Source organism: Pipistrellus kuhlii, unplaced genomic scaffold, assembly GCF_014108245.1.
Source record: "Pipistrellus kuhlii isolate mPipKuh1 unplaced genomic scaffold, mPipKuh1.p scaffold_m20_p_15, whole genome shotgun sequence".
Lineage (NCBI taxonomy): Eukaryota > Metazoa > Chordata > Mammalia > Chiroptera > Vespertilionidae > Pipistrellus > Pipistrellus kuhlii.
In genome coordinates this window covers 46673707-46690894 of record NW_023425460.1, presented here as the reverse complement: position 1 = coordinate 46690894, position 17188 = coordinate 46673707, and the positions used below count along the sequence as shown (strand labels likewise).

At 65.4% G+C, this 17188-nt stretch overlaps 1 protein-coding gene across 4 annotated transcripts in view; it reads right to left on the bottom strand.

The window, feature by feature from the left end:
• Window positions 1–1846: 1846 nt before the first annotated feature.
• The window catches only part of CTBP2 (C-terminal binding protein 2), a 74669-nt gene continuing 59327 nt past the window's right edge, over window positions 1847–17188 (bottom strand). For 3 of the 4 annotated variants that reach the window (XM_045582196.1, XM_045582197.1, XM_036439343.2), the window contains 9 exons: window positions 16582–16734; window positions 6345–6499; window positions 5932–6076; window positions 5247–5453; window positions 4331–4545; window positions 4003–4133; window positions 3682–3809; window positions 3270–3387; window positions 1847–2593 (listed from right to left, as the gene is read on the bottom strand). In XM_045582196.1, the coding sequence (XP_045438152.1) occupies window positions 2413–2593; window positions 3270–3387; window positions 3682–3809; window positions 4003–4133; window positions 4331–4545; window positions 5247–5453; window positions 5932–6076; window positions 6345–6499; window positions 16582–16639 (1338 nt within the window). In that variant the 5' untranslated portion in view covers window positions 16640–16734 and the 3' untranslated portion in view covers window positions 1847–2412. Of the gene's footprint in view, window positions 2594–3269; window positions 3388–3681; window positions 3810–4002; window positions 4134–4330; window positions 4546–5246; window positions 5454–5931; window positions 6077–6344; window positions 6500–10581; window positions 11888–16581; window positions 16735–17188 lie in introns of those variants that run through there. The other variant, XM_036439342.2, reaches the window with a different exon arrangement.

Sequence of the window (17188 nt, the reverse complement as noted above, 5' to 3'; positions counted from 1 at the left end):
TCACGTTGGTCAGTAATTGTTTTAGCAGCTGACACTGACTACTTAGCACTAACATCTCTAAAGCCCTTTGCACTCCGCTGTCCCCTCTCAGGGGACATTGCAGTTCATTAGTGATTACGGGGAATTGAGTTAATTCCACACACATTTCGCAAAGTAGCGTCGAGTAGCTGGTGGCCAGTGTCCAGAATGGTTCGGAGTGCAAAGGGCTAAACTCGCCCCAGGTGAGAAGGCTCCAGGGGGCAGTCCCGGGCACGGGTGCTCCCAGCGTACTGCCTTCCCAGTCACAGCAGAGCGCTGCTGGGGGTGAAAGCACAACATTTGCGGCCTCGCTGCCTGGAGTCCCCGGAGGAGCCAGCGTGCCGAGGGCCTGCCCACCTCTGCCGTCAGCAGCGCCCCTGCCTGGGAAGGACTGCCGTCCCAGGCCTGCGCTCCAGTGGCCTCCCAGCAGGCTGGCTGGAAATGCCAGAATTTTGGGGAGTCAGTACCATGTTCAGCTCTTCAACAGCCTATTGTTGTCCTGAGAGTGTGTTGTCTTTCCCTGAAGTGTGTGTGGCCGGGACGGCCGTGCGTGGGAGCCTGTGGGTGGGCTGGCTCTTATCCTGGGAGGACACAGGAGTGGTGTCGCTCTAATGAAAACGCAGGCCCCCGGTGCCCAGGCCCGGTCTGTGCAGGGAGTTCTGCCAGCCCAGTCCTGGCAGCCGGGCTCGCTCTGCCCTGCCCCCATCGCCTGCCTCTGCTGCCTGGGGTCCCAGGACTGACCGTGGGCTGCTGCTCCCAGACCTCTCGGCCCTTGTGGGACGGTTTCCAAAACGTGGCTGACCACGGAGGGAGGTGCTGGGGCTGCACCTGAAACCCCGAGGGAGGCAGCTGCTGCTTGCAGGGCAGGGGAGGGCGGGGGGCTGCAGGAGGGCCCGGCAGTGTGGGCGTGCGGGTGGTGGTTACGTCCTTCACAGAAGGAACGGCTGTGGTAACTGTTCTGCAATGTTTCTTTGTATAATGTGTTGTAAGAAGAGAATGTTGAGATTCACCTTCCTTCCTGTGTCAATGCTTGAGCCAGGTGATTTTGTTTTTAGGAAAATTAAAATCAAACTCTCAAACCTGACCAATTTTGTTTCTTGAGTTGACGTAGTTCTAACCCACTGTTTCATCCTAAGAACGGCGTGCCTGACACGAGGGCTTCTGAGGGGCTGTGCTTTCCATCACGCGCGCTCGCTCGCCCTCGGTCCCTGTCGGCCCCTGGCGTCTGTCGAAGGGCCTGGAACGTCTCGAGCAGAGGTTGCTGCCCGTGGACTTCAGAACAGAATTTTATCACTTTTTATTGAAAACCACCGAACGCTAAATGTCCACCTTTACAAGAAACAATACAGTAACATAACTCACACTAAAACAAAACATTTCTGATAGCCATTATTTTTCTGTTTGGGACAGTTTTAAAGGTTTTTGTCACAAAAACAGGAATGTACCTACACAAAGGCTCAAAATAGGCCATCTTTTAACAAAAAGGCAATGATTCACAAAAGACTATGAATATAACATGTAACTAGTTGATACAAATCTAATAGGATTTGTTAAAATCAGTCACATCTAATAACACACCTGAAGTGTTTTTGTATAAAATATCACGTGAAGAAAAGAAGGTTTTATCAATGTCTAAAAAAGTGGGTTTGTTCATAGACAATCTGACAAGTTACCATAAAAAGTGTTTCCTGAGACATAAGGAAATGCAACATTATTCTCCTTGAACCTTTCGGCTCAAGACTTTCCACTCAATAAAATAGCTGAGGATCTGAACTGAGAAAATATATTTGAGTACAAACAGCTTGTGAAACTTAATACTTTTTTTTTCTTTTTGCATCATTAGAGGGGTATTACGTAACTCACAACCACTCGCCCGCTCAGTATGCAGTTCGGGCGGGAGACTTCTGTCCAGGAGCGACCGTCTTCCGTCCGTGCGGGCAGCGAGCGGTCTGACCCAGGCAGACGGTTCCTCCCGGTTTCGCAGTAATGCAGTCTTCCTATTAGCAAAGAGGTGACCAGCCCCGAGGACCGAAGGGACGAGAGTCACAGGACGGGGATTGCCTCGCAATGTTTTTATTGGTGTTTGGAACTCCTGACGCAACAACCTTCTGTACAGCCAGGTGCCCGGGACCTGCGGTGCCCCAGGGGCTGGTAAAGGAAAAGGGTCTACTCTTTGTGATCGGATGCACAGATGAAGAACTTAACACACAGTAACAGAAGTTGGTCGTTAATCAGTCACGTCCTGTCTTTCCGGGCCTCCCTCCGCTGCCCGCGTCTCGGCTTCCAGCTCTTGTGGTGGTCACACTGGTGACAGTGCGGACGCCCGTTCCTCTCCTCTCAGCTCCTCTGTTGTCCACTGTCTCTTGGTCCCAGGCTGACCGTGGTCATCCTCTGCTATTGCTCGTTGGGGTGCTCCCGATTGTCCCCGTGCTTGGTGGGCTGGTTGGGAGAGGGGGCTTGGGAAGGGTGCGCCACGGTGGGCAGGTTGTGCGTCACAGGGATGCCTCCGGGGATGATGCCCTCCATGGCGGCAGGAAGCCCCCCCGGGGCCACGCCCACGATGCCCGGCGGGTATCTAAGGCGCACAGAGAAGGGCAGGTGAGTCCAGGACAGGAAATGCCACGCGCTGGGCTCCGCCCACTTCTGGTCTCTCTCGTGGGATGATTGATCAGCCTACCTACCCCTGAGCAAGGAGGAATCTGGGTAAAAACTCAAACACTGACTTAAGTCATGAGCAATAAACTTTTTAAAGTGGGGGCCAGATCACGGTCCCTCAGAGAGCTGGAGGGCCAGACTATATGAACTACTAATTCCTACTGTAACACCTCGGCTGCGCTCACTGCCCAAAAAACCTGGCGGGCCGGATCAGACTCCTTTGCGGGCCGCATATGGCCCGAGGGCCGTAGTTTGAAGATGCCTGGCTCTAATCCAAGCACGGTGTCCCCCACTCCTGTGTGTGGCTCTGCCCTCCACACGGGAATCCTGCATAGGACTTGACCCCCAGCAGGCAGCTGGAGTCCTCTCCACCTACATGTGGCCGCCTGGGCTGCTGGCCTGTGACAGGCAGAGCAGGGGCACATGCTGGCAGCATGCGCTGTGTGCAGACACGAGGCCTTGAGCCTCCAGAGCAGGGCGCAGGGTTCACACGCAGTGAGCCCGGCTCTAGGCTGGGCCCTGAGGCCTGGGCAGGGGGGGCAGGAGAAGATCCCTCCGCCCAGGTGCTGCGGTGCCCCGTCCTCCCGCAGGCTCACCTGTAAGTGGCACCGTTGAGCTCTGGATGGATTGCTTGCTGGTCTATTACTGACCAAGGAGCCGTTGTAACAAAGAATTCCTTGTTCACACAGTTCCTTAAGCTCTCGGGGATGCGGCCTGGAACGAGATGGTTACGTTCCTGAGGGCGAGGGGGTTAAACGTCAGACTTGGTAGGGCTTCCAGGGCCAATCTATGTGGTTTGAGCCGAGAGATCTGACAGCTCACCTCCCTCCAGGCAGGGGCCGGCCGCACCCTGAGCTCCAGCCCTGCGGCAGCCAGGACAGGAGCAGGGCCCCGTCCCTCTGGGAGGTAGTTGGGGATGCGCCCAAACGGCCCAGCCCACCCACTCCACCAGCCTGAGCGTGAGGTCTGCCCACAGTGACCCCGGCCGTGACCCCCGGGCGGGCTCACCCGTGATGGCGCGGCGGATCTCGGTGGCGGCGGCCTCCCGCATCTCCAGCGAGGCCTGTTCACTGTACCAGGCCGTGTGGGGCGTGCAGATGAGGTTCGGTGCATCTTTCAAGGGCCCCTGAGCAAAGCTGGAGAAGGCAGAGACGCCCTGAGGAGCTGGCCCCTCCCCGGTCGGCTCCCCCTGGGCGGGCAGGGAGGCTGGAGCAGCCACGACGCACAAACAGAAGGACCAGTGAGGCTGGCCCGTGAGCCGTGTCTACAGACCAAGCAAACCGCCCCGTCGGGAAAGGGGCCGGGGACTCGGCTGGGGGCCAGGCCCACCTGAAAGGCTCCGACTCGTGCACGTCCAGGGCTGCGCCTCGTATCCTGCCTTCCTTGAGGGCCTGGGCCAAGGCCTTCTCGTCCACCAGCCCGCCGCGGGCCGCGTTCACCAGGAAGGCGCCCTGCCGCATCTGGAGGAGGCAGAGTGTCAGCGGGAGGCAGGGCAGCGGGAGGCCGAGGGCGGGGGGTGTCTCCTGTCGGCTCCTGCTGATCCCGCCAGGGGCTCAGGCGGGACGCCTCCCGGGCTCCTGCCTGCCGCCTCGGGGACGCCCCTGCTCACTGGCCCAGCCCGGCCTGGCCCCTGGCTGAGGAGCCGCCGAGGGCACACCTGCTTGATGGTGAAGTCGTTGACCAGGTGGTGGTTGTGCTCGTTGAGGCTGCAGTGCAGGGACACGCAGTCGCTCTGGTACAGCAGGTCCTGCAGCGTGTAGACCCTCTGCACGCCCAGGGACCGCTCGGTCCCATCCTGCAAGTAGGGGTCGTAGAAGATGACGCTGAAGCCAAAGGCCTTGGCTCGAACGGCGACTGCCTGCCCCGTGCGACCTGCGGAGAGAGCGTCCGGGTGAGCGAGCCTGGCCTCCCAACAGCACGGACTGGCCTCCATGGCGGCCAGGGCGCAGCCAAGGAGTGAGCGTCGGCACAGGCTCACGTGCTGGCCAGGACCCACTGAGGCCCGTCCACTGAGTGGAGAACCAGCCAGTTCTCCAGAGCCACCTGCAGGGCAGCGGACCTGGCGCGCCAGCAGAGGGCGCTGTGGCTCAGCACGCCTGCCTTCCATCCTGCCTCCCAGGCCGAGTGGCCTGTGCACTGAGGGATCACAGGAGCCCCAGAGCGGACAGGTGTGCAGCCCTCCCACCCCACGGCCGCCCCGAGGCCTGACCCTCAGTCCCAGAGACAGCCTGAGCCTTCTGCCAGCCAGGCCGGCACTCACCGCCCGCGTGCGTCACTCACGCCCCGTCCCAGTCCCGAGAGGCAGAGCTGGCCTCACTGCCTCCCCAGCTTACAGACCGGGGACCAGGCGGAGGTCAGTAACCCTCAGGGTCACGGAGCCCCTCCCAAACGCTACGTGTGGCCAGCAGCCATGTCACCATGGACAACCGCTGACTGCGGCTGGGGCCTCCAGGCTCCGCCCCGCCCGCCCGCAGACCTACTGGGGCCCCGGGAACTGGCCGGCCCAGCGCCTTGCTGCTGCCCAGCCCTGCAGACAGCAGACTCCAGTCCCGGCCGCAGGGCCCTGCGCGTACCGAAGCCGATGAGGCCCAGCGTCTCCCCGCGGATGCGGGCTGCCCCCGAGGCCACCTCTCGGATCTGCTCCACGCTCTGCACCCGCGTGCCCTCCCGCAGCGCCTGGTACAGCCACGTGTTCCTCCGGTACAGGTTGAGGATGTGGCAGAGGGTGGAGTCGGCCGTCTCCTCCACGGCCGCCGACGGGATGTTGCACACGGCGATCCCTGGAGGAGGCAGGGCCTGGGGTGAGCGCCCCCCGCTCCCTGCCCACGTCAGAGTGGGGCTGGGGCCGGGGGCGCAGAGGCCAGTGAAGCAGCTTCTGAGGGCGCAGCCGCCCGGGCAGCATGGAGGCCTCGCATTGGGGACCACAGGCAGCACCTAGGGCTGAGGGCTGGGGCAGTGCATGGCAGCCATGGCTACAGGGTCAGGCCCAGCCTGCAGGGGGCAGAGGCCGAGGCCAGGACCCCGCTGGCAGTGCAGGATGCCCCGAGGCCACACCTCAGGGCCTCTCCGGGGGCCACAGGCCTGGGCTCAGCACCTGGCGCCCTCAGCAGCCGGCTGCTCCCTCAGCGCCTCGCCCTCCCCTGGGGAGGCCCAGACCCCTCGCGGCAGCGACCGGGAGGGGGCGCCTGGTGCACCTCTGCACCCGCAGGCCGTCCTCTGAGCCGCCCCCGGCCCCGGCCGGCGCTGCCGCCCACTCACCCAGCTCGCCGGCCGCCTTGATGTCCACGTTGTCGTAGCCGCTCCCTATCCGCACGATCACTCTCAGGGCCTTGAACTTCTCCAGGTCCTCCCGCGTGAGGGTGATGGTGTGGTACATCATGGCGCCCACGGCCTCGTTCAGCACCTGTGGGCACAGAGCTGCAGCCAGGGCCCCGGGTCCGACAGGCGGGGCACAAGGGCCGGACAGCTCCCCTGGCCGGGGCTGCTGGCCTCTGGCCACACGGGGTGGGCGGGGAGGGGAGGGGGGGGGAGGGGAGGAGCGGTGAGGGGGACAGCCAGGGCCCCGGGTCCGGCAGGCGGGGCACAAGGGCCGGACAGCTCCTGGCTACACGGGGTGGGTGGGAGGGGAGGGGCGGGGAGAGGCACAGCCAGGCCTGCGGGCTGGGTCCCACCTTCTCGTGGATCTCCTGCGTGGACTGCGCGTCGCAGAAGGCCACGGTGGCCAGGTCCTTGAGGATGGGCATCTCCACGGTGCAGTCGCGGCCGTCCAGCAGCGCCACCAGGGGCCGGGGGTGCAGGGGGCCGTTCATGATCTGGGGGCGGATACCTGGGGAGCGGCAGGGCTGGTGGGCGGAGGGGCGTCCCTCACCCCGTGGCAGCGACACGGGTCCGCCCCTCCCTCCGCCCGCCCCTCCCTCCGCCCGCGGGGCTGCAGGCCGCACAGCCAACAGGGCGGCGCTGGGACCGAGGGGCTGGACTGGAGAAGGCGGGATGCCGCCTGCTGGGCCTCGGGTGGGTCCAGGCTGGGCCCCGTGCCGGGACACCCTCACACGGAGCTGGCAGGAGCCACGGAGCGAAAGCCATGGCCTCGTGGAACTCGGGCCAAGGAATCCCAACAAGGCCACGCGCAGCTCCGTGGCGCCTCGCATCCCCGGCTCGTCACCGCACGGTCAGCCCCGTGGCCTCAGCCCGGCACCGAGCCCGGCACCGCGGCGGCCCCGGCAGCGCTGACCCCGCAGACAGACCCATCCTGGCCTCGGCGAAGGGCGGGGAGGGGCGGGCCCTCAAGCAGTCAGGGTCCCTCCCGCCAACTGCCTCCCCAGGACCCGGGCGCCCAGAGCAGACGCCCAGTGACGTGGCCCCCGCGTCCCTGCACCGGGCAGGACGGGGACCGCCGCCTCGAACCCCCCGGCTGGCCGTCCCGTCCCATGAGGCCCAGGTGTGCGTGTGAACGGGCGGGTCTCCCCAAGACAGGCCCTTAGACCCAGCCCTCTGGGGAGGGAAGAGGGAGCCGCCAGGTCACGCTGAACCTTCCATCTCCCTCACACCACGCCTCGGCCGCGAGGGGCCGGGCGGAGGGCAGGATGCGCCGGAGGAGGAGCTAAAGGGCGCCGCTGCCACCCCGCCTGCCGGCCAGTAGCTCCCTCCCACGTCTGCCAGGAATGGTGAGATGGCCACCCCCCAACCCTCCACGCTGCCCCGGGCCTCCCACAGGGTGAGAGCACGGACTGGACCCCACAGGAAGGAGGTCCATGGGACAAGGTTTGCAGAGTTCATGGCCATAAGAAACCCGAGTTGTTAGTTAAAACCCCGCGCCAGGAAAGGTGGGCACCAGGCAGGCGCCCGAGAGGCGGGGCCGTCACCACCAGATGCCCGTCCACAGCATCAGAGCAGCATCTCGCTACCCAGGAAACAAGGCCAGGTTGCCTAGCAATCACCTCCCTCGGCCTTGGCTCCCCTCTCTGGTGAAACTGGCCCGGTGAGCAGAGCAGAAGGCAGCGGGCTGGGCCAGGAGGTGGCGTCCGGCCTCAGCCCAGCCCAAGACCTGGCGGAGCCGCAGGGCTGAGGGGTACCGCTCAGCGGGCTGGGCGGGGGACCCTGGAGGGAGTGGGAGGTCTGGGGAGCCCAGGGGGGCTGCTGCTGAGGAACGGCCTGAGCCCCGGGGCCAAGCAGCAGCTCAAGTGGAGGGCCCAGGGCACCCGGGCACCACCCGCCTGGTCCCGGACGTGAGTGTCCCCCCCCCCGGGGGGGGGCACGCCTCGTCATCAGGTCTGTAAACACGGCAGCAAGGAGACCGCGGAGACCAGCAGCTGGGGCTGGCTGCAGGGGGGGTGCCCGCAGGGGGGGTGCTGCGGGGGGGGGGGGTCGCCTTTCCGTCGTCAGGGGTTTGGGGGAAATGCACGGCAGGTGCTCAGTGAGCCACCACAGCGAGGTTTGTAATAAAAGGCAAGGCTGCCAGTTCCAGACACTGCTCCCCCCGAGCGCCAGGCCCAGCGAGAATCCCACTGTCATTCTCACCCCGTCCACAGCCAGGCTGGGTGTGGCCGCCTTTGGGCTGTCCCCCATCCCAGAGCCAGCCCCCCGAAACCAGCCCCAGACAAAGGGCAAAGCAAAGACCCGCTGTGAAGTGAGGCTGATGGAAGGAGCCAGGCCCCATGGCCCCATGGCCCCACGGCAGGAGGCAGGAGACAATCGGGAAAAAGTGATCGGTGTGACCCCCCCTCCCCCCGGACAGGACCTGGGGGCCGGCGGGGCGCCAGGCGCAGGGGGAGCAGAGGGAGGCCCCGAGGACAAGGAGCCGGAGCCACAGGAGCGAGCGGAGCTGTGCTTCCCTGGTGCGGCCGAGGGGTTCCTGTTCCCTGGGAAAGGCCGGGCTGTCTGACCGGAGTCAGTGTCAGCCTGCGAGGGCCGAGCGGCGGCGCCACCCCCGGGGGCGGGTCCGAAAAGGAGAGGACCCTCCTCAGGCGCGTCCCCGTGACCGGATGGGGTCCGAGCTGCACCCCATGAAGCCGGCGGCCCAGAGAAGCGGCAGAGGAAGGCGAGGCCGAGAGTGGGCCCTGCAGCCTGTGCTCGGCTCTTTTGGGGCAAAAAGTGAAAATGGCGCAGCGCTGCCCTCTGCCCGGCGCCGGCACACAGCCCGGCCACACCCGGACCGGGAGGGGCATGGCGGTGACAGCGGCCGCGGAAGGGCCTGGGCGGGGCCGCCCAGTGTCACTCACAGGCCCTCCGCCCCTGGCCGCCAGGTGGACAGCACACGGGGGCCAGCCAGGACGGAGGGGGTCAGGGCAAACGGACACGTGGAAACATCCAAACGTGGACAACAGCCAGGCGGAACCCAGCTGCCCCGCCCCCCGGACGAGAAGGGGAAGGGGAGCCAGGCGGAGCCCGAGATGAAGCATTCCGCATGCCGGCCGAGACCCAATGGCTGAGGTAGCCACGTTTAGACTCAAAGACCCCCGTCTCCATCCGCTCAGGCCCTGAGGGGGTGGGGCCCTGTGAGGCCCAGTGTCCGCCCTGAGGCCTGGGTGCTGCCCCTCAGGAGGGACAGATTCCAACACCCCCCCTGGCTGAGCCCACGCCTGCCCACACCTGGTGCAGGTCAGCCCTGGGGAGGCCGAGCCGGCACAGGCCACAGGGAGGGCCGGGCAGAGGAAACGGACGGGAAGGGGGGCAGGCGGGAGGCAGGTCCTCGGCAGCCAGCCTCCCAGGACTTCACGGAGGAGATAATCTTTCCGTGATTATGACCAACCCTCCCGTTGCTTAGCAACACATAATTAAGGAATATGTTTTCAGATCCGCTTTGCAAGCCCAGCCATTATCAGATGAAATTACTGGAGCAACAAATGTCATCGCCATGCAAATCAGCTGCTGCGAGGGAGAATGGCGAGCGGAGGGGGGGGTTCCTGTTTTTAACAAAAGGCACGTAAACTGCTCAGACTTCAGAATAAACCCTTCCGTGAGACAAACACCAGAACCTGCAGACAGGAGACCAGCCGGGCCCCGCAGCGTCCCAGCCGGCCAGCCGGCCAGCGTGCCCCCCCTGCCCCCCGGCACCTCCTGCGCCCGCCTCTCCCGCTTCCCAAACGGAGCTGCGGGCGGCACCCCTCGCCAGGCTCCTGCCCGACCAGCCCCTGAGGTGTTTCCCACGGCGGCGCACATCCTGGCCAGCGAGCGACACGGTCTTTGGGTGCTGGACAGCACCCCGCCTTCTCCAGAGCCCCCTTCTCACAGCACCCCGCCTTCTCCAGAGCCCCCTTCTCACAGCACCCCGCCTTCTCCAGAGCCCCCTTCTCACAGCACCCCGCCTTCTCCAGAGCCCCCTTCTCACAGCACCCCGCCTTCTCCAGAGCCCCCTTCTCACAGCACCCCGCCTTCTCCAGAGCCCCCTTCTCACAGCACCCCGCCTTCTCCAGAGCCCCCTTCTCACAGCACCCCGCCTTCTCCAGAGCCCCCTTCTCACAGCACCCTGCCTTCTTCAGAGCCTCCCCCTCCCCCCAAGAACTGGCGGCTGCGTCTGTTCCGAACGATTTCCCAGTTTCTCCCAGACACACGGCCGTTTCAGCGCCCAAAAGGAAAAGCCACTGACCGCCCTGAGCTGCCCCGGAGCGGAGTGTGTGTGTGTGTGTGTCCCTGGGCCCAGCGCCCTGTGGGTGTGTGTGAGAGCGTGTGTGGTGTGTGTGTGAGGATGTGCATGGTGTGTGTGGTGTCTGTGAGAGCGCACGGTGTGTGTGTGTGTGTAACAGTGTGTGGGTGTGTGTGAGCGTGTGGGTGTGTGAGAGCATGTGGTGTGTATGTGAGCGTGTGGGGGTGTGTGTCCTCCCGAGCTCAGCCTGAGAGCACAGAAGCCAGGACCCCCGTGGACCTCCGCCCTCCTGTCCCCGGGCCCCTGGGGGAGGAGGGGGGCGTTACTTGGTTCCGGGGCGAGCATGGTGGACACGATGATGGGCGCCCCGGTCCGCCGGGCCACCTTCTGGTAGGGCGCGTGCGGCGTGTGCAGGCTCGGGCCGGCCGGCTCCCCGGGGGCCGGGGGCTTCCGCAGGGGCTGGGCGCCGGGCAGGGGCGCGGTGTGCAGGCTCCGCTCCCGCTTGAGCAGCTCCATGGGCACCGTGTACGCCGTGGAGTAGGCCGTCCGCGCCGGGGGCGGGTATGCGGGGCCCGGCCGCGCCGTCAGGGCGCAGGGCGCGGGGCAGCCGTACCCGGAGTCGGCGGGGAAGTGGGGGGCCGGGCAGGCGGCCGTGTCCAGGAGGTGCTGGGAGGGCGCGCTGGAGGGCCGGCGCGCGGGGTCCCCGCGGGGGGCGGCCTGCAGGGGGCCCAGGGGCTGGGGCTGCGGGTCGCCGAGCAGCTCCGCGCGGTGGCCGAAGCTGCCGGAGCGGGTGCGGGGCGCGGGGCCGCCCGGGCCCTGCCTGCGCAGCTGCATCTCGGTCCGGCAGTGGCCGGCCAGGCGGCTGAGCACGCGGGCCTGGCCCAGGTTGGGGGCCACGCACTTGATGTCGGCCTCCTCCAGCGAGGCCAGCACGGCCGGGCAGTCGAAGCCCTGCTGCAGCAGAGCCCCCAGCGTGGCCTCCGCCAGGCCCTCGGCCCGCAGCAGCGCCAGGAACTCGGGCGGCGCCCGCCGGCCCGGCCCCGGGAGGCTCAGGTCCGCCTCGCCGCTCTCGCGGGCCGGCCTGTGGGCGCCGCCCGGGCCCCCGTTGGGGGCGGCCCCGGCGGGGTCCACGACCAGGCAGGTGGGGGCCGCCTGCCGGGCGGGGGCCGGGTCCTCGTAGGCCTGGCCGGCGGCGTAGGCGGCCGGCTCCCCGGCGTAGCGGGCGGGCGGCCCCAGCGCCGTCGCTTTACCTGCGGGGTCCCGGTACGGGGGCGCCATGTCCGGGGGGGCCCCCCGGCCGGGCACGAGCTCCCAGGCCACGCGGCCGCCGTAGCCGGGCAGCGGCCGGGGCCCGGGGTCCCGGGGCGGCAGGCGCGCGGCCAGCACGGCCTGGCGGCTGCCGTAGAAGGCGAAGTCGGGCGCCGAGCCCTTCCTGCCGGCCACGGCGCTGTAGAAGGCCTCCTGGCACAGGTCGGGCGCCGCCTCATGCCAGGGCCCCCCGTCCGGCAGCGCGCTCCGGCCCGCCGCCTCGGCCGCCTCCCAGGGGCTCTCGCCCCAGCCGGCGGCATCCCAGCTCTGCGACCGCCCCACCCCGACGGGCCTGCTGGGCACCGGCATGGGCGGACGGGGCTGCGGGGGGCTGCACGCACAGGTCTCCAGCCGCACACATCCAGCCGCCGCGGTGCCGAGCGGAGCGGGCAGAGCACCGCGGGTGTCCTATTGCCGAGGACGCCTCAATTATTAATCCCGGAACCCGAGAGGGCGCCGCCTCCCGCCCCCAGCCCCGCCCGGCTCCCGGGCCCTGCCGCCCGGGGATTAGGAGCTAAATAAAGCCCGGGCTTCTGTCCTGCTCACCAGACGGGACGCCGCCGGCTCCCCTCCCTGGCCTCCCCAGGGTGCTCTCTGGAGGGCACCCCCCCTCCCCTCCCCCCTCCCAAACGGCCGGCCCCCCCTGCCTCCGACCCCCCACAAGGGACAGAGGGGAGAGGAAAAGACGCTTTAATGTGGGTCCAATTCTAATCCGATGAAATGTTAATCCACTGCGCACGGCTCAGAACAGATTAACCGGGAGCAGGCAGGCTGGTGGGTAAAAAGGCCCGGTTCCTGCGGTTCTAGAAGGAGGCGCCGGCACGGCCGTCTGCACCGACGCCTCACCCACAGGGACCTCTGGTCCGAGTGCCTCCGCAGCGGCCAATCCAGAGCTGGAATCCAGTGAACCAGAGCCTGGGCTGTCTCGCCAGGACTAGCTCCGGCCGCTGTGCAGCAAAACTGGAGGCTCTCTTTAGAAAATATTTTTATTCACATCAGAGAGGAAAGGAGCCTGCAACCCGGGCCTGGTTCATAGGTCAACGTTCAACCACTGAGCCACGCTGGCCAAGCCGCACAAAAAACCCTTTTTGATGGAGAAACAGTGCAGGTCTCTGAGGCAGAAGGGGGCAGACCGTTTCCGGGAACCGGGAGACAGTGCGGAGGGCAGCGCCTGCTGTCCCCTGAGCGGTCAGTGTGGATGCCCCTTCGGGACAAACCTGCTTGTCAGCACTGTCCCTGGAGCCGGGCTCGGGACCTGTCCGCTGGGGGCAATGGCCTGCCTGTTTGGGGACGCAGCTCCCTTCCTCTCTGTTGTCAATAAAAGTATTTTTCTGAAGAGCAGCCTTTGGGTTTTGCTCCATAGCAGTCTGTTATTGCCCCAACCCTCTCCCACCCTCCCCGCTGAGGCCGTGGGCAGAGGGAGCAGCCCCTAACCCTGTGCTGGCCCCACCCCGGCTGGAGGCCCGCCCTCCTCAGGACAGGATGTTCCCGCCCACAGCCCACTCCGCTCCCTGCACAGCCGGCAGCGGTCAGCAAGCTCATTGTCAGCAGAGCCGAATAGCAACAGCACAGTGACTGACATTTCTTCTGAGAGCCAACTTTTTAAACTTAAACTTCTTCAAACGCCACTTCTATAAAACAGACTCCCAGGCCATGGTGTTCTGTGGAAGAGCCACACTCAAGGGGCCAAAGAGCCGCAGTTCGCTGACCACGGCCTTAGAAGACACAGTGCAAAGGCAGGCACACGTAACAGAAGCCGCCGAATGGGGACAGCGTGCTCCGGTTACCGAGACCTCCCGGGCTCCCGCGGGCCCCGCCAGCGGGCTTGTCTCCGGGCCTGGCTCACAGCCGCCTCCCTCCCTCCCTCCCTCCCCGCCCGAGGCTGCAGACACGGCGGCTTCCCTGGTGACACCACAGGAAGAGCACGCACAAGGCGGGGCCGCGCGGAGGCAGCATCCGTCAGGACAGGCCTTTGCCCGAGAAACAGCCCACATCTCCTCCCCGCCCCGTCTCAGACGGTACGCGGCCCCCGGGGGAGTCCGCCCCCCGCCCCTGCCAGTGAACCCGGCCGCGGAGTGACCCCGGACGGGCGGGCGTCTCTGGCACCAGGCCTGTCACGGGGACCGAACGTTACGGCTTCACCTGCTGGACGTGCAGGCCCAGGCCCTGGTGCAGGCGTTCTGTTCCCACAGGGCGCGCCAGGGGCTGTGACTGTCACACCGAGACGCTGGGCTGGGCGGAGTGGGGCCGGTGGAGCTCAGGGCGGGGGACCAGGCCCCAGAGCCAGCACTCCCGGACCAGAACTCAGCGCCTGGGCTGTCTGCTGGGCAGGAGCACCTCTGCCCCTTCAGAAATCCCCAAACCCCCAAGCGTCCCCAACTCTGTCACTGACAAAAGTAGCTATTTGAGTGTCAGATTAGCCGCTAAGAGACCACCTCTCAACCCCCCAACTCAAAACGGGGAGCCGGGGGCTCCGCCAGGGCAGGACCCGGCCTCTAGCCGAGGGCCGCTGCCCGGCTAAGCCGCAGTGTCAGTGCGCCTGCTGGCTCCTTCTCCGCCCGTCAGGTAATGCCAAAACCCAACAGCAGGTGGCGACCGTGCCCCACTCTGGCAGACAAGCTGCGGAGGCCCCGGTTCGGTCCCCACTGAGATGGCGCGGCTCCTGTGGTGGGTGCAAACCCCGGGCGGACCCTGCTGCTCAGCACCGCGGCCTGTGAGCAGCGGAGGTTCCGGAAAGGACCGTCTTTCTGAGAACTCCTGTGGACGACGGGCCAATTCCGAAAGAGGAACGAGCCCCCAGACTTGGCTTCTGAGTCCGAGGACCCGGCTCCCGTGGCTAACGGCCCCGCCCCGAACGGTGTCTCCACTTCCCGGTCCTCCTCCACCAGGCCTAGGGCCAAGGGGCCCAGCAGCCGGGCCGGGCGATGCTGAGGTCAGAGGGCCTCACGGCTCCGGAGTCCCACTTCCCACTTTCTGCTGAGCCCAGACGGCTGGTTTGTTCCTGCCACGTGTCTCAGAGCTTGTGTTTACACAGCTTCTGCCTTTAAGCTGTCCTTCCTCTGCCCCAGAAAACCTGCTCGGGAGGTGGGACACCCTCCTAGGTGCCTGGGCACGGGGAGCCCCGGGGGGTGGGGGCGAGAGCAGCAGCGGCACCCTCCCAGGCCTCGGAGTGGACGCGGGGGAGTGGGCGAGGGCGGTGTGGACATGCTGCTCTTAGAATCGGCGACTTTAAACAACCCTGCCGAGTGCGGTCGGAGCCCAACAGCGCATGGACAAGAGCGGAGAGAAGCTGAAGCCTGCACGTCACAGACACTAAGCAACAGAACTAGTAAAACATTCAACCTGGTTCTCTCCTGCAGAAGGCGAGGCCTGCGCCTCCAAACTGACGTAACCCAGAACGGTGGCCAGTGGCCCGGGAGGAAGGCACGCATGTCCCTCCTCGCAGACTGCCACGAAGCTTCGCCGTGGCTGCCCTCCTCTGCCGCCCTCCATCGCTGACATAGGGCTCGGTTCCAGCATCATCGACATTGTCTAGCTGACTGTTGTATATTTACACAGCTAAGGTAATCAGCACTAATCACGTAATTACTGGAAATGTGGGTAATTGTCTGATCAAAACATATAATTATAATGTATAGCAACATTATGAATCCCATTTTAAATATCCACATTTTGGAACTATTTGTAGATATTTATTACAAATGATTGTGGACTACCTATAGACAGCCAGCTTCAACACTTTTTTTTTTAAAATTCTCACCTGAGGATGTTTTTCCAACTAGTTTTTAGAGAGGGGAAGGGAGCGAGAGAATGAGAAAGAGGGGGTGGGGGAAAGAGGGGGGAGGCAGATAGTCATTAATTGGTTGCTTCCCACAGGTGCCCAGAATGGGGACCAAACCTGTAGCTTAGGTTCCTGCCTTTGACTGGGAATCGAACCCAAGACTCTTTGGTGGTCGGCCGACTTGCCAACTCTGATGGCGAGCCCGCCCGTCATGCCAGCGAACACCCAGAGGGAAACCAAAGCCTCGGGTCCTGAGCAGCCGCCCGCAGGCCCTGCTCGCCCTCTCGATGGCTGGGGATCAGGCACCGCAATCAAGCCGAGATCAAGGACACGTGCAGACAGAGGGCTGCTTACAGCAATCCCCGCCGGGCCTGCCGGTCGCTCACAGACCGTGTTCCAGCTGCCGGGATGGAGGCCACGCCGGGAGCAGGGGGCCTCTGCGCTGGGCAGACCCCCGCCGCTCCCCCTGCACTCATTCAGCTCATGTTCCGACCACGGTTCAGAAGTTTCGGCGTGCTGCCACTCGGCAGAACGCGGCTCTGGATGCCTCCAACCCCCCCCCCCCCCCCCCCGGCTGGGGCCACGTCTACTCAGAGAACACGTCTGCATGGGCAACCGGTGGATATGCACTCCTGTCTGCGTCAGGGGCAGACCAGGTGGGAGCACTGGCTGAGCCAGCCTGGTACCCGGGGGGAGGGGGGGGCCCGGCTAGGCCTGGATTCCCCGCCCCCCCAGGAGAGGGCGCTGCTCCTCAGCCTTGTCAGTGCAGACACCATTCCCGTTAGATGTTGATTGGGTTTGTTTTCCTCTCACGGCGGACGCACTCGCACATCCTCAGAGAGCAGGGGCGCGCACACCAGGGCAGCCCGGCTCCTGGGATCCATGTGCCATTCATCCTTGCAAACGTCTTAATTCGAAACAGGGCGAACCGGAAACCTCAGGAAGTAAGGAAGATGGCTCTAACATCCAGGTCTTTCATATGCAAATGACCCAGGGCGTGGAAAAAGGGGCCCTGAGGCCTCCTTCCCCCAGCTTCCTCCCCGCCCGCCCGCCCGCCCGCCCGGAGGCCGGCCTGCTGACCACAGGCCAAGCTGGAGGTGCTGAGGGCGGAGGCGCTGGGGCTGTGCGCACCGTCTGGCCAGGGAACCAGCTCCGGAGAGAGCTGAGCCCGGTGACGGTCCCGATGGAGGCAGCACCGCGGCCTTTGGCGGAAGCCACCCAGCACGCTGGCTCTTACCTTCGCAAATCCTGTCCAATCGCTGGCGCTTGACTTTGTGCTTATCCACAAGGGCCATTCTTTAGCGGACTTTGCAACTCTGATTCAAGGCCAGCGGTCCTCTAAGGCTTAGGGGGACGGGCAGGAGACTGCGGGCATGACGCCGCTGTGGACCTGCAACAAGGAGAAAAGAGCCTTACTCCCCCGGCCTCTTCTGTTAGCTCCAGGCTGCAAACAGCAACGCGCCGCTGACCTGCAGCGCGATGACCTGTCCTCACCGCCAGAGCCGAGCACAGCCCGCGGACCTGTCCGCTGTGTGTGCGACCCCGGGCGGAGCTGCAGGGGGCGGTGCAGGCCGGGAGCACCCGGGAGCAGCCCAGGCCCGCGGCCCGGGAAGTGGGTGACCACAGGAGGCTCGAGGCCTTCTGCCGGGCGGTTCACAGGAACTGCCACGCTGCCCGCCAGGGGCCGGGTCAGGGGTCAGCTGCTGTGGAGGACAACACAGCCCTCACCGGGCTCAGTGCCATCTCCCCAGCCATCGCGAGGGCAGCGTCCAGGCAGGAGGGCTGGGACGAGGAGCCTCCGAGGGAAAGCCGTGTACCGCCGAGGATGAGGAGGGAGCCCCGCC